Source organism: Physeter macrocephalus, chromosome 20 (assembly GCF_002837175.3).
Source record: "Physeter macrocephalus isolate SW-GA chromosome 20, ASM283717v5, whole genome shotgun sequence".
Lineage (NCBI taxonomy): Eukaryota > Metazoa > Chordata > Mammalia > Artiodactyla > Physeteridae > Physeter > Physeter macrocephalus.
Window position 1 is genome coordinate 54,628,966 of NC_041233.1, and position 14,655 is coordinate 54,643,620.

A 14,655-nucleotide genomic window follows, 5' to 3' on the forward strand; every position below is an offset into this window, starting at 1 on the left:
TGGCTCACGAGCGCAGCCGCTCCGCGGCATGTGGGATCCTCCCAGACCGGGGCGCGAACCCGGTTCCCCTGCATCGGCAGGCGGACGCGCAACCACTGCGCCACCAGGGAAGCCCCTATTTGTAGTTTTTTAAAAGGAACCTCCATCCTGTCACAGGTACTTTGGAGCTGGACAGTCTGAAAGGTTTCTGATTCTGTTTCCCATTTTAGGGTGGTTTCTTCCTAGGGATGAGCAAGTAGGGACCTGGAACAGTAAGATGGAAAATGCTAGATCAGGAGGCATGGTAGAGTGCTCATATTACCCTCCTCACCTACATACATCCTTGTGCTTCAGGTCTCATGCTCAATCATCTACGAAAGTATCTTTTGAGCATTTTCTGTTTTGAGAGGCTAGTAATTCTAGGTGTTCATGTTGCCAAAACATAGAACAGGATGTGATTGACTAGTTTATTGGGAGGAGTAAATGAGATACCACACATGAAAGCCCCTGGCCTAATTCCTGGTGCTTAGCAGGAGTTCAGAGTGTTTTGTTTCGTTTTTAAGTTACATGCCCACTGACCTCTGGATTAGGCTTTCTTGGATACGTGGCACTGAATAAAGCAAAACTAGTAAAATTCTGAGATGATCCTTTCATATTGAGAATAGTAATTCATTAGATAATGCTCATTGGCGTTTGCGACACAATTCTACAGATAACTGCTCACATGTTCTAGGAGCTTGGCCTTGTATCAGTAATGTTCAACCTTTTAAAAATACTTTATTCACCAAGAGTTTGTCATGAAAACAGTACAGTATTATTTTCCATTTTTCAAATATAAAATTATGTTGTAATATTGAATGTGTTTCTTCTAACCACCTGTGCCCTCCAGGAAATTGTGATGTCCTAACATTCGGTTGAGAATGACACTAATAGCCAAATAAAGAATAAAGATCTCAAACAGAGTAACTTTTTTATTACTAAAATGTTAAGACACAGTCATGTTTGTATACCATATATAGGTGTAATTCTGGAGATTTTTAAGCATCATCTACCATCTGTTATAGGGAGCTGTCCCAGGCCACAAGTTGTAATGGATGAGGCAGGTTGGGTCGATGGCAGTGGATAGGAAAATAAATACAGGCTGAATCTCTTTTATTACATTCTACTTAGATCCCATCTTCTTTCAGGGTCTCATATATTTGGAGTAGTCCATCCCTCTCTTTTGTAAAAGTTAACATGTAAATAAGGCTTCTCTACCTAAATAGCTAAGTCAAAGAATGCTCTTTCCATCCAACCTCTACAGAATACAGACTTGCCTTTTTCACTCTCATTTCCTTATGAGTGTACAGCAGAGATTTCCAGAGGTCGCATGATGTATGATATTGAAACAGATTGAATTTTAAAGAAGATGTGAGAATACAGTTGTCTTTTATTGAGCCAAACATTAGAGATTTGCAAAATGTAAAACAATGCCAGTCTTCTCACAAAATGTTTTTTAAAATATAGTTATTTTTCATAAAAACATGTCACTTATGTTAACATGTAATAGGCTTATTTTTATGATTAGGTGAATTAATAAATAGTTTTAACATTTTAGTTTTAATTTCTAGTACAGCAAATATAGATTTTACCCATGTATATAAAAGCTTTTGGGGTCTTTAATAGCTTTTAAGAGTTTAAAGGGACCTTGAAACCAAAAAGTTTGAGAACCGTCCACTTTGTGTTTACCAAACTTAAAAAAACCCCTGTTTATTATACGTTATTTTTGCATATTTCACTGCATAGTATGAGTGATGTGCTTGAACTGTGTTAGATTTTAGCACAGCATAGTACCCTCCTCCGTGGGGCTGCTGCATAGATATAGGAAACCCTTTGGGTTCCAGGTTTCAGTAACTGGTTGTGGGTCTGGCACCAGCCAGTGAGTGGCCCCTTGCTTCCTTGTGCAGTGCTGTTTTTATCCCCAAGTTCATGGATTGCTGCTACTTGAGCTACCTGCACCTTAACCCCTTTATTAAAAGGGGTTTTAGTAAGTGGGTGTTAAGGGAGGGTGTTTTTAAAATATTGACATCAAACTGAAGCTTTCTCCTAAATGTAATGAAGGAATTGAAAGTATATTAAAGAAGAGAACGGTTGGTGAAACAAATTAGGCAGTAGTTATTTTCTTTCTCAACCAAATATTGGTGGGTGGCTTTAGAGTTTGTTTTCTATGAATTAGGAGAATGTTCTTGAGTATTCTGTAACGCAGTTGATTATGTGACATTAACATTAGCTTTGGAAATTAGGCCAGAGGCTGCTTTATGTGTCTATCTAGGAAACCCACAGAGTGCTGATGCACTGTCTTATAAGAACTAGGTACTGAGCAAATGTTGGCAGAATTGAATTGAACTGAGGCAACACTTAGTCCTGAAAGGCACTTGTCTCCCCTTCTGTCTGAATGTCCTTCTGTTCCTCCATCCTTCCCACCCTACCATTCCCCTATTTGTCCATTCTAGGCATTATTATTTAATGAAACCCTTGTAATACTGAGAGAACCACAATTATTAATGCTTTTAGAGTCAACAAAATGCTTTCTGATTCTCCTTATGGTGGAAGGAAATTGAGAAGTTTGAGAGGTCAGTCTATAAAAGATGCTTGGCTGCAATGTTGGCCTTCAAGTTCTGCTTTCTTTTCTTTTCTTTCTTTTTTTTTCTTTTTCCGGCTGCACCGTGTGGCTTTCGGGATCTTAGTTCCCCAACCAGAGATCAGACCTGTGCGCCCTGCAGTGGAAGTACAGAGTCCTAACCGCTGGATTGCCAGGGAATTCCCAAGTTCTGCTTTCTTTAAGTGGAAGTATTTAAGCCTCAGCCCTGTTATTTTTCAGCCTCACTAATAGTAGGAATGTCTTGGTTTCCCTTTCATTGGGGACCAGCTTGCAGAACTCCACATTGTGCCTCAGTTGAACTGACTGGTGGGTTCTGGGATGGGCCTCAAGTTGTACTGTGGTTTCACTGCCCAGGTTCCAGAGAGTTACAGTGGAGTCATCAGTCATTCTCTGTATGGTAAGCCACTTACTACTGCTGCTGTGTGATTCAGAGCCCAGGGTTCCAGGGGTACAGAGACAGAGAGGAAGATTGCTAAAATAGACCTCTTCCTAGCCACTTTAGATAAGAATGTAATTCTGAAGACTTATAATATGAATATATGCATTTGACTTTTTCTGGTGAATAAGTAAGTTTATCGTTAAGAATAAATTGATTCTTTTGGAGGAAGAAAGTTCTGTATTTCTCTTGCCCTCTCAAATCCTTACAAGGCTTCTTGAAGGGACTGTCCTCAAGATTGACCAGTTATTGTTTTAGACATGTGCCTAGCCAGTTCCTAGTATGAGTACTTAATGCAGGCAGGTGGATTTGTGTTTTTTGCTGCCACCAGCCATTCAGGAAGTGACACCCACAGGAAAATGTCTTATGACCTAGACTAGCTTGAGTTGGCTGTGGGGTGAGGGGAGAGGGAGAGTCATATGATATAAAGATGAATCACTTGAATAGCATATTTACTTTACTTTTCTTCCTTTGAAAGTACCAGCTTGGGGACTGGAAGGAATGACATAAATATAAAACAACCTCAGAGGGCTGACTGGCTTGGGGAAGAAACCTTCAGGAGGGAAGGCCTTAGTTTCTAGATTGCAGCAGCATCCCCTATGTCCAAGGATCTTTGAGGATTAAGTTACTGTCTGCTAGAGAAGATGGATCTTAATCTTTGTGGCCTCTCATGTCCTGATCTCTTGCCTATCAGAATTACTTAAAAGAACCCCATTCTAACCAGATAGCAGATCCTTTTTCCTGCTGTGATTTTTCTCTTCCATTGCTTTCTTACTTTGTCATTCCTAAACTTCTTTAAGGTTTGTTAACATGCAGAGGGGGTGGGTGTGGAATAGTAAGGCCGATAGAGGAAACTACCATTATGAAAGAACTTTCTTAACCTCATTCTATAAGACCTTACTAATTTCCTTTCAGTTGATACTTTTTTGAGTCTTTCCATAATTGATGCAGAGCAACAGCATGTATGAGTGTACCTTAGAAGTTGGGGTTTGATGGTGTTAAAATCTGTTGTACCGTATATACCAGACTTGGCACCTTCTCTGGCCACAGCCCTTTCTGGCAGGGGGTCTCTCAGCTGCTCATGTGAGCTGGTGTCTTCCCCTTACAAGCTGGGGAAGAAGCCAGTGTCTAACTGTACGTAGGGATTGTCTGCCTATGCCCTCTCATTTCTTTCTAGTTTCCTGCTGACCTGGTCTGTGAGCTACTTTAATCAACTTGCCTTTAACATCCTCTTTTTCTTTTGTCTCTGTAGAGAGTCATTGCTGTTTTCAAACCCAAGAATGAAGAGCCATATGGGCATCTTAATCCTAAGTGGACCAAGTGGCTACAAAAGCTGTGCTGTCCCTGCTGCTTTGGCCGTGACTGCCTTGTCCTCAACCAGGGCTATCTCTCAGAGGCAGGGGCCAGCCTGGTGGACCAAAAACTGGAACTCAACATTGTACCCCGTACAAAGGTTAGTCTCCAGGAAGCCTTATTGCCTGGCCGGAGTTTTCCTGGACCTAAGCCCTGCTACGTGTTAGTGGGACTGCTAGATCCAGTGAGGGCTACTTGTGCCCTGAGTCTAGGGTTCTCAGCCCTTTTTTGGTGGGGGTGATAGGTTTAAGCTCATGGTTTGATCATGTGATGAAAGCTATCCTCAGAAGGATACACATAAATTTTCTGCACACAGTTTCAGGAAGTTCACTGACCTGATGCACATGTATGGGCTCCCTGGGTCTTTGGATCCCAGGTAACCCCAAGCTGGTTAGAAACCTAGCTACTTTTGTAGCTTACTCTGTTAGATTTCTGAGCTATTCCAGGATTTAGAAACAGTCTAGAATGGACTAGCTGATGTCAGCTAAGCACTAATGCAAGGTCTGCCAAGGAGGACTCTAGGATTGGCTGAGGGTTAGAGTAAAGGTCTGGCCTGAACACCTACAGGGAACTGACATGGAATTCTCCTCACCCATCTTTATGCTATGGAATTCTGGTACTTGTCTGAACATAACAAAATCGGGTTTCCACATCCAGGCAATTCCACACTTAGAATGGATTTGTACATACCTTGTATGTGTTATAGATTTAGCTGAGGTTCTATTGAAGGGCCTGGACCATATCCGCCCCCGTCCCCCTTGCCCCTTGCAACAACATGCTTTAATATAGAATTTATTGCATACAATTTCAGGAAGTTTACTGACACTAGGTTAAGAACCCCTGTACTACAGGGTGTCTCATGAAACCTTCCAAGGGTTCTGAGGGGAAGAAATCTGTTGGTCAGCATATGAACATCTAAGGATACGTCATCACTCATTTAGTATGTGGCTCCCTGAGATTTAGTAACAATTTAAGGTGGAACTCTGATCTGATGCTTTAAGGCTGCAGGGGCATCTTTGTATCTCTGGGTCTTAATCCTCTTTGAAAATCTCATAAAAGCTATAAATCTTGTTCCCACAAAAAATACATATATTTTCAATTATTGCATATAATTTCAGGAGGATGGTTCATAGACAAGTTGAAGTCCACCCTTTGACCCATAGGATCTAGACTAAAAACCCCTGCTTGAGGTTTTCTTTGCTGGTTTAGATAGCAGGCTGTGGGCAAAGAGCCTGATCAGCAGACAGGAGCTTCCCTTCAAATCTGTTTTTTCTGTTTTCCCAGGGTATGTTAGAAGAAAATGTGATTGTTGTGGATGTTTAACTGTGTCTGCTTCTTTGCCACCAAACTTCAAATAAGCCAACTAATTTGTTAAGGTTGCAGAAGTCAGGGACCACTTCTTGAAATTTCCTTCTCTCATTCTCAGCACCTAGCAAAGTACTATACTTATAGTAAGCATTCCTTAAGTACCAGCGGAATCAGTGGATAGATACCAAACCATGAAAAAACAGCAACCCCAACCTCAGGCCAATGGAGAGAATGTTTGATTGTAGTTCCGGGCTTGTAGCTCCCATCTGACACCTAAGTCACTGCCTGGCCTTGTGCAGCTCATTCCTTCCCTTTATACTTAGTTCTCTCTGTGTGCATATAGTTAAACGGCACATTGCACATCTTGTATGATAATTAAAGCTCCTAAGATCTCCTGCCTAACCTGAAATCCTCCTACTGGGCCCCTCCTAGACTCTAGAAATGCTTCTAAGTACTCCTTGCTCATCACTGTAATTTCCTTTCTTTGCTAGGTAAATAGCAGACCACCCATGCCCTGTGCCTGTCTGCTTTGCCTGTGCTTCTCGAGTGCAGTGCCTAAGAATCAGAGGGCTTGAGTCCAAATTCTGGTGCTGCAGCTCTTTACTGGGTGACCCTTGGGCAAGTCACCCCCACATCCCCTGCCCATTCAGTCTCCTCACTATAAAAATAGGGACATAAAGAGGTCCTACTTTAGAGAGTGGCTATGAAGATTGCACAAGTTAATCCATGTTGAACATGTAGCCCAGCAGCTGGCACAGTGTAAACACTCCATACATCTTCGCCTGTGGTATTTTTATGACTATTCTAATCATTAATGTCACACAATCCCTTTCTTCCCTATCTCTGGGCTTCTTCCTCTTTCCCTGTTAGAGAACCTTAATGAGGCCTGAGGATCTTTTACGTCAAAAAATTAACAACAAAAACACTTGTCTTCCATGAGACTGAGATGAGACAGAACTTTGAAAGCTTAACATACACTTGTGGGACTTCCCTGGTGGCGCAGTGGTTAAGAATCTGCCTGCCGATGCAGGGGACACAGGTTCGAGCCCTGGTCCGGGAAGATCCCACATGCCGCGGAGCAGCTAAGCCCGTGTGCCACAACTACTGAGCCTGAGCACCACAACTACTGAAGCCTGCACTCCTAGAGCCCATGCTCCGCAGCAAGAGAAGCCACGGCACTGAGAAGCCCATGCACCACATAAAGAGTAGCCCCCGTTCACCGCAACTAGAGAAAGTCCATGCACAGCAACAAAGACCCAAGGCAGCCAAAAATAAATAAATAAATAAATAGATAAGTAAATAATGCTAAAACAAAACAAACAAGCCAGAAAAACCCACATATATTTGCAAGCTTTACATTACAGCTGTTGGACAATAGTAAGAGGAAATCTCTCCCCTCACTCCCTCCCCACCCTTGTGACAGGATTCTATCCAGTTGATCAGAGCATCTGTCACTGTGGAAACAAGGCTCACGTTGAGATGGAGCTTCAAACAGTAAGGCTGTAATTCTCACTCGGTCGCTTTCTCTGCTCTCTGTTCCTGCAAGGTTTCAGGTTGTGATAGTTTCATTAGTCATAGGGAAAGAGTGGTTTGTTACAAAAATTGATCGAAAATAAATCTGATGGGGGGAAAAGGTGGTTTATGGCTTGAGAGCCAGTGTTTTCACCATGGAATCTGGCAAGGTAGTCTTAGGAAAGCCTTTTTTCCCCTTTATTCCTGTGCCTGTGTTTCCAGATTTGTAAGGCAGAGAGTGCTAACCTACAGTACTTTGCACATCCGTTTTAGGTACTCTGTTAAAACTGGATGGATGGATGGATGGTTGGGAGGAAGGGAATTATTTTATGCTGTCTCTGAGATTTCGGGGGCAAAATAATTAGTTATTTGTAATGAATTTTGCAAGGCTTAGGAAGAGAAAGAATTTTCTTATAAATTTGATTTTAGGTATTTATATGGTAAAACTCACTTATAGCTATCTCTGAAAGAAGCTCGTAACTCATTCATTCATTCACTTAATAAATGAGCATGTGCCAGGCACTGTGTTAGGTACTAGGGATGCTAATGTAAATAAGATGTTCTCATCCACCCCACATTTCTTCACTCTTAAGAAACAAGTTAGATATACAAATGGATAATCACGAGACAATGTGATAAGTGTGATAATGGACACACATATGGATTATGGATTACAGTGATATCACTGCAGTTTGACAATCAAGTGTAATATTGGTGGCCTATTAAAAACTTTTTTTTGAATAGGTAATGCATGCATCTAGTGCAAAAATTAGAAGGCACAGTAGAGTAAACAAAGAAGAGTAGTTCAGCCTCTTTCCCACCCCTGTCTTCCAGCCACTTGGTTTCCTTCCTCAGAGGCAGCTGTTATTACTAGTTTCTTGTGTAATATTCTAGATACAGTCTATGTAAATATATAGCAACTCACTAAAAATTAAAACCAATTTTAATATTTGTTTAATTTTTGAATGTAAATAATTGTACATCATACAGAATTCAACAGGAAATAAAAGGGTATAGAGTAAATTGCAATTTGTTTTTATTTGGAGAGAAAATAGGCACTGGGCCATCTTCTCCTAACCCAGGAGGTAGCTGTAGTGGTCAGGGTAATTCATGCTAGCTGCTGTAACAACCCCTGAATTGCAGCGGTTTAACACAGTAGGAGTTTATTTCTTGCTCACATCAAGACCCATGCCAGTTAGGCAGCTCTCCCTAGATCCCATGTCACTCCAGGTAGCGGCAAGAGATCTAGGATCCTTCCATGATGTGGTTTTGCCATCTCAGAGCCCTTCATTTCCAGCTGCACAGATTGGAGAACATGAGCTAAAGATCATGGGAGATTTTAGGGGCCAGGCCTGGAAGTAATGGGCATACATCACTTTGTCAACATTCTGTTGGCCTGAACTAGTCATATACTCTATCCTGGCAGCTAGAAAGGCTGAGAAATGCATTCCTTCTATGTGCGGAAGAGGAACAGTATTGGTGAGCATCTAGCTGTTCTCTGCCATAGTGGTATAGTTCCTTAAATTTGACTCTAATGTAGGTATCTCTTCTGTTTCCACTGTAGGTAGTATACCTGGCCAGTGAGACCTTCAACTATAGTGCCATTGACCGAGTGAAGTCCAGGGGCAAGCGGCTTGCACTGGAAAAAGTGCCAAAAGTTGGGCAGCGGTTTAACCGCATCGGGCTACCGCCAAAGGTATAGACTGCGCCTAGGTGGCTTACCAAAGGTGATGATTTATAGTGGCATAATCATCCAAGTGATGAAGCAAGGTGTCTACAGACTTACCTATGGACACTTGAATAGCCTGCCTGGAGGCTTCTGTCTTGCTCATTTCTGTTAAGGGCCTAAGGTTTGAGGAATAATTCTCCAAAGAGACCCTAACTTTCTCACTTTACTCCTCTGGACCATTTAGCTGGGCTTCTTGAATTTGGATGAGCAATTACAGTCACAACCCTTTCCTGATATAAACTCCACAGGGCCTTAGTGGGTACCTGGCTTACTCCTGGGATCTTTGCACTTGGGCTGTAGGGAAATACCTTTATTCTTCCTTTTTGGTTGCAGGTTGGTTCATTCCAGCTCTTTGTTGAAGGGTACAAAGATGCAGACTACTGGCTACGTCGTTTTGAAGCAGAACCTCTCCCTGAGAACACTAACCGGCAACTACTGCTGCAGTTTGAGCGGTTGGTGGTGCTGGATTACATCATCCGCAACACTGGTGAGCAGCTGTGGGTGGTCCTGTGCCCTGTGCCAGACTGTGATGAGGCACGGGGGAGACCTGGAGGCTTGCAGAGCTTAGTATCAGAGTACCCTATCAGGATGAGTTTAGTCTAAGACATAAGGGTTATGCACATTTGGAGAGGGTCTTGAAAATACTTTTCTTAGACAAGCCTTGTTCAGGCACATCATGTGTAGTTATCAGAAGTGGTGAGTATTTACATTTTATCTTTGCCTCTTTACCGGTCCCAGACAGAAGACACTTTGGCTCTTCCAAAGCAACGCGAAGAGTCCTCTTATCCTTGATCTCTAGTCATTCATGGTAGCCCGGCCTATCACAGGACAGTTTTGTCTTTAAATACCTCATCTAATTGGACTTATACAGCATTTTCATTCTCTGACTGGCTTATTCACTTAGCATAATGTCCTCAAAGTTCATTCATATTGTAGGCTGTGTCAGAATTTCTTTCCTTTTTAAGACTGAATAGTAGTCCATTGTGTGTATATTACCACATTTCACTCATCCATTAATCTGTCTACAGAAACTTGCTTTGTGGTTGCTTCCACGTTTTAGCTATTGTGAATAATTCTGCTATGAACGTGGGTGTACAAATATCTTTGAAACCCTGCTTTCTGTTCTTTTGAGTGTATACCCAGAAGTGGAATTGCTGTATCATATGGTAATTCTATGTTGAGAATTTTTTTAGGAACCGCCGTACTGTTTTCCATAGCAGGTGCACCATTTTACATTCCCATCAGCAGTGCACAAGAGTTCCAATTTGTCCACATCTTCACCATCACTTGTTATTTTCTGGTTTTTTGATAGTAGCCATCCTAATAGGTATGAGGTGGTATCTCATTGTAGTTTTGATTTGCAATTTCCCTAATGATTAGTGATCTTGAACATCTTTTCATGTGCTTTTTGGCCATTTGCATTTCTTCTTTGGAGAAATGTCTGTTCAAGTCCTTTGCCTATCTTTGAATCGGGTTGTTTTATTTTTCTTGAGTTGTAGGAGTTCTTTATATATTCTGGATATGAATCCCTTATCAGATACATGACTTGCAACTATTTCCTCCCATTCTGTGGGTTGCCTTTTTATTCTGTTGATAGTGTCTTTTGATGCAATTAATTTAAAATTTTTCATGAAGTATTTTTTTTCCTTTTTTTAATCTGTGCCTTTTGTGTCATATCTAAGAAATCACTGCCAAATCCAATGTCATGAAGCTTTGCCCTATGTTTTCTTCTATGAATTTTATAGTTTGAGATCTTAGATTTAGGTCATGGATCCATTTTGAGTTAATTTTTTGTATTTGTTAATGTTTTGTATTTGTTAATTTTGTATATGGTGTTAGGTAAGGATCCAACTTCATTCTTGTGTATGTAGATATCCAGTTTTCCCAGCACCATTTGTTGAAAACACGGTCTTTTCCCTATTGAATGGTCTTCCTATCCTTGTCAAAAATTGTTTGATCATAAATGCAAAGGTTTATTTCTAGAGTCTCTATTCTAGTCCATTGGTCTGTCTTTATGCCAGTACCACACTGTTTTGATTACTATAGCTTCGTAATAAGTTTTGTAGTAAGTTTGAAAGTTTTGGAGGAAATGTGAGTCCTCCAACTTTGTTCCTTTTCTGGATTGTTTGGCTATTTGGGGTCCCTTGAGATTCAATATGAATTTTAGGGTGAGTTTTTCTATTTCTGCAAAAAAGATCATTGGGATTTTTATAGAATTGCATTAAGTTTCTAGGTTGCTTCACTTCAAGTAGTATTGATATCTTAACAATATTAAGTCTTCCATTCTATGAACATGGGGTGTCTTTCCATTTATTTATGTCTTCTTTAATTTCTTTCAGCAATGTTTTGTAGTGTTCATTATGCAAGTCTTTCACCTCCTTGGTAATCTAATTTCTAAGTATTTTATTCTTTTTGATGCTATTGTAAATGGATTTCTTTCTTTCTTTTTTAAAATAATTATTTATTTATTTGGCTGCTCTGGGTCTTAGTTGTGACACATGGGATCTTTATTGTGGCATGCGGGATCTTTTAGTTGCAGCGTGCGGGATCTAGTTCCCTGACCAGAGATCGAACCTTGGGCCCCCTGCATTGGGAGCACAGAGTCTTTTTTTTCTTTTTTTGTTTTTGGCTGCATTGGGTCTTCATTGCTGCACACAGGCTTTCTCTAGTTGCGGCGAGTGGGGGCTAGTCTTCATTGCGGTATGCGGCCTTTTCATTGCAGCAGCTCCTCTTGTTGCAGAGCACAGGCTCTAGGCATGCAGGCTTCAGTAGTCGCGGAGCGTGGGCTTGGTAGTTGTGGCTCATGGGCTCTAGAGCGCAGGCTCAGTAGTTGTGGCACACAGGCTTAGTTGCTCTGTGGCATGTGGGATCTTCCCGGACCAGGGCTTGAACCTGTGTCCCCTGCATTGGCAGGCGGATTCTTAACCATTGCGCTACCAGGGAAGTCCCTGGATTTGTTTCTTAATTTCCTTTTTTGGATTGTTCATTGTTATTGAATAGAAATGCAACTGATTTTTGTGGTCGACTTGGTATCCTGATACTTTTGCTGAGTTTATTTATTGGTTCTAACAGTTTTTTGTGGAATCTTTAGGGTTTTCTACATATAAGATCATATCATCTACAAACAGAGATAATTTTACCTTTTTATTTCCAGTTTGGATGCCTTTTCTTTCTTTTTCTTGCATAATGCTCTGGTCTTTCAGTACTATGTTGAATAGAAATGGTAAAAGTGGGCATTTTTGCTTTGTTCAGGATCTTAGAAGAAGAGCTTTTGGTCTTTTCACCACTGAGTATGATGTTTGCTGTGGGTTTTTCATGTATGACTTTTATTATTTTGAGGTACTAGTCTGCTGGTGATTAATTTCCTATTTTTGTTTGTCTGAAAATATCTTTATTTCAGCTTCATTTTTGAGGAATATTTTTGCTGGGTATAGAATTTGGGATTGGCAATTATTTTCTTTTAGCAGTATTTAAAAAACATTCCGTTATCTTCTTGCTCCCATGGTTTCTGTGGAGAAGTAAGTGGTCCATATTACTGTTGCCTTTTTGAATGTAATCTGTCTTTTTCTCTAGATTTTTTTGAGATTTACTCTCAACATTTTTACTGTGATATACCTAGGTATATTTTCCTTTGTATATACAGGCTTCCTTGAATCTCTAGTTTGATATGTTTTGTCACTTTTGGAAAATTCTCAGCTATTGTCTCTTTAAATATTACTTCTGCCCATTTTTCTCTCTGTTCCTTCTGGGACTCCAAATTATATGTTGTTAGATATACATTCATGTATATATCTTTTTTTCCTGGGTGCTTTATTCTGGTTTATTTCTTGTGGTCTGTCTTTAAAATCACTACTTTCTTTAGCACAATCTGCTATTAAACTTATCTGTTGAGTTCTTAATTTTGTTAACTGTATTTTTCATTTTTTGAATTTTTATTTGATTCTTTTTATAGATTCCTGTTTTCTGCTGATGTTCTTAATCTTGCCTTTTATCTTTTTAAACATATTAAAGATTTTACCTTGAACATTTCAGAGTCTATATGTTCATTATTTGGGGCCCCTGTAGATTTGGTTTTAATTTTCTTTTGTTTTTCTTGTTTTTATTTGTGTCATGTTGTCGCTTTGTATACCTCGTTATTTTTAATTGTCAGATATAGTATATCAGAAATTATAGAAACATTTGGAGGCCTAGGATGTTGGTATAAATCGTGTCTGGAAGGAGATATTTGGTTTTGGCAAGCAGCTAGGGTCGTCAGCAACCCAGGATCACTTTAACTTCAGGTATTGCGGGGAAATTCTGCTTACTTCCAGGGTTGTGGCATTTCAGGTTTCAACCAAAAGCATGGATGATTTACCAGGGTTCCCCCACCTTATCCGTCACCAGGCTACAACTTTGCCTCCCTAGGTCCCCAGTGCTATTAGAACACTGTTCTACCTCGCAGCCACCTCTTCCCAAATCAGCAGGTGCTGTAAGAGAAAAGAAGTCATGAATGCTGCACTCCCCTCTCTGGATTAACTTTTTCTCCCAGATCATGACACTTTAACTCTTAAGGGTCTTATAAAATCTCCAGTGCCTTCAAGAGATTTAAAAATATTTTATCCAGGGACTTCCCTGGCAGTCCAGTGGTTAAGACTCCACGATTCCACTGCAGGGAGAGTGGGTTCATTCCCTGGTCAGGGAACTAAGATCCCGTGCGGCATGGCCAATAAATAAATAAGAATAAAAATATTTTATCTGTTTTTTGTAGTTGTTCTTAGTAGGATGATTGGTCCCCAAGTGTCCAGAATATCTAGTTCATCATTGCTGAAAGTGAAAATCACCCCAGTTTTTTCTACTAACTTCATATTTCTGTTCACAGATCGAGGCAATGACAACTGGCTGATTAAATATGACTGTCCAATGGATAGTGCTAGCTCTCGGGTAAGTGGTTGATCTATATCTTGAAGGAGAGGATGAGGTGTAGTATATGCATAATATGAAAGCATGTAGTGGGGTGATATTTAGGTCACATAAGTTCAGAGGAATCAGGATAGCACGTCTTTAAAACTGATAGGTTAATATTTGGAAGAGCTTTCTCAATTTGTTTTTTAAGGAATATCCTGCTAACGATAGGGATAGAATGAAGAAAAGTACAAATAAGTTTGGAACATATTACCTACTTTGTGCCTTTTTTGGAGATTCACATTGCACAGTAGCACAGTAAAGGTCTGAGAAATAGTGCATTAGTGCACCTGTGTGATTTTGTTTGGCTCAGTGATTTCTAAACCTCTTGACCATGGAATACTTTTCTCACAAGAATACAATTCCACAGAACATCAGTTTAGAAAAAGCTGCTTTCTGCAACTTTCTTTACCCTCTTGTTGCTTTTATACTCCACCACACTTCCCCATCCCTGTTCAATCTGCACATTTAAAAAAATTAGCAGGAAGGCTACCTGGAGAAGGAGAGTGAGGTTGGCTTTTATTCTTTATAGTGTTTTTTTTTTTCTTCCAGCTTTATTGAGATATGATTGACATATAATATTGTGCAAGTTTAAGATGTACAACGTGATGATTTGATGTATATATTGCAAAATGTTTACCACAATAAGGTTAGTTAACACATCCTCATAGTGTTTTTACTTCCTTTTGTAATAGTGGTTCTGAAATTCTGTACATCAGAATCACCTGAAGAGCTTACTAAAAATAGTACAGATTC

At 40.3% G+C, this 14,655-nt stretch overlaps 1 protein-coding gene across 1 annotated transcript in view; it reads left to right on the forward strand.

Moving 5' to 3' along the window:
* PI4K2A (phosphatidylinositol 4-kinase type 2 alpha) overlaps positions 1-14,655 on the forward strand; it is a 26,707-nt gene that overhangs the window by 3,913 nt on the left and 8,139 nt on the right. Inside the window, exons 2-5 of the mRNA XM_007126162.4 lie at positions 4,309-4,509; positions 8,794-8,925; positions 9,292-9,445; positions 13,817-13,878. Of these exons, the coding sequence (XP_007126224.1) occupies positions 4,309-4,509; positions 8,794-8,925; positions 9,292-9,445; positions 13,817-13,878 (549 nt within the window). The remainder of the gene's footprint in view (positions 1-4,308; positions 4,510-8,793; positions 8,926-9,291; positions 9,446-13,816; positions 13,879-14,655) is intronic.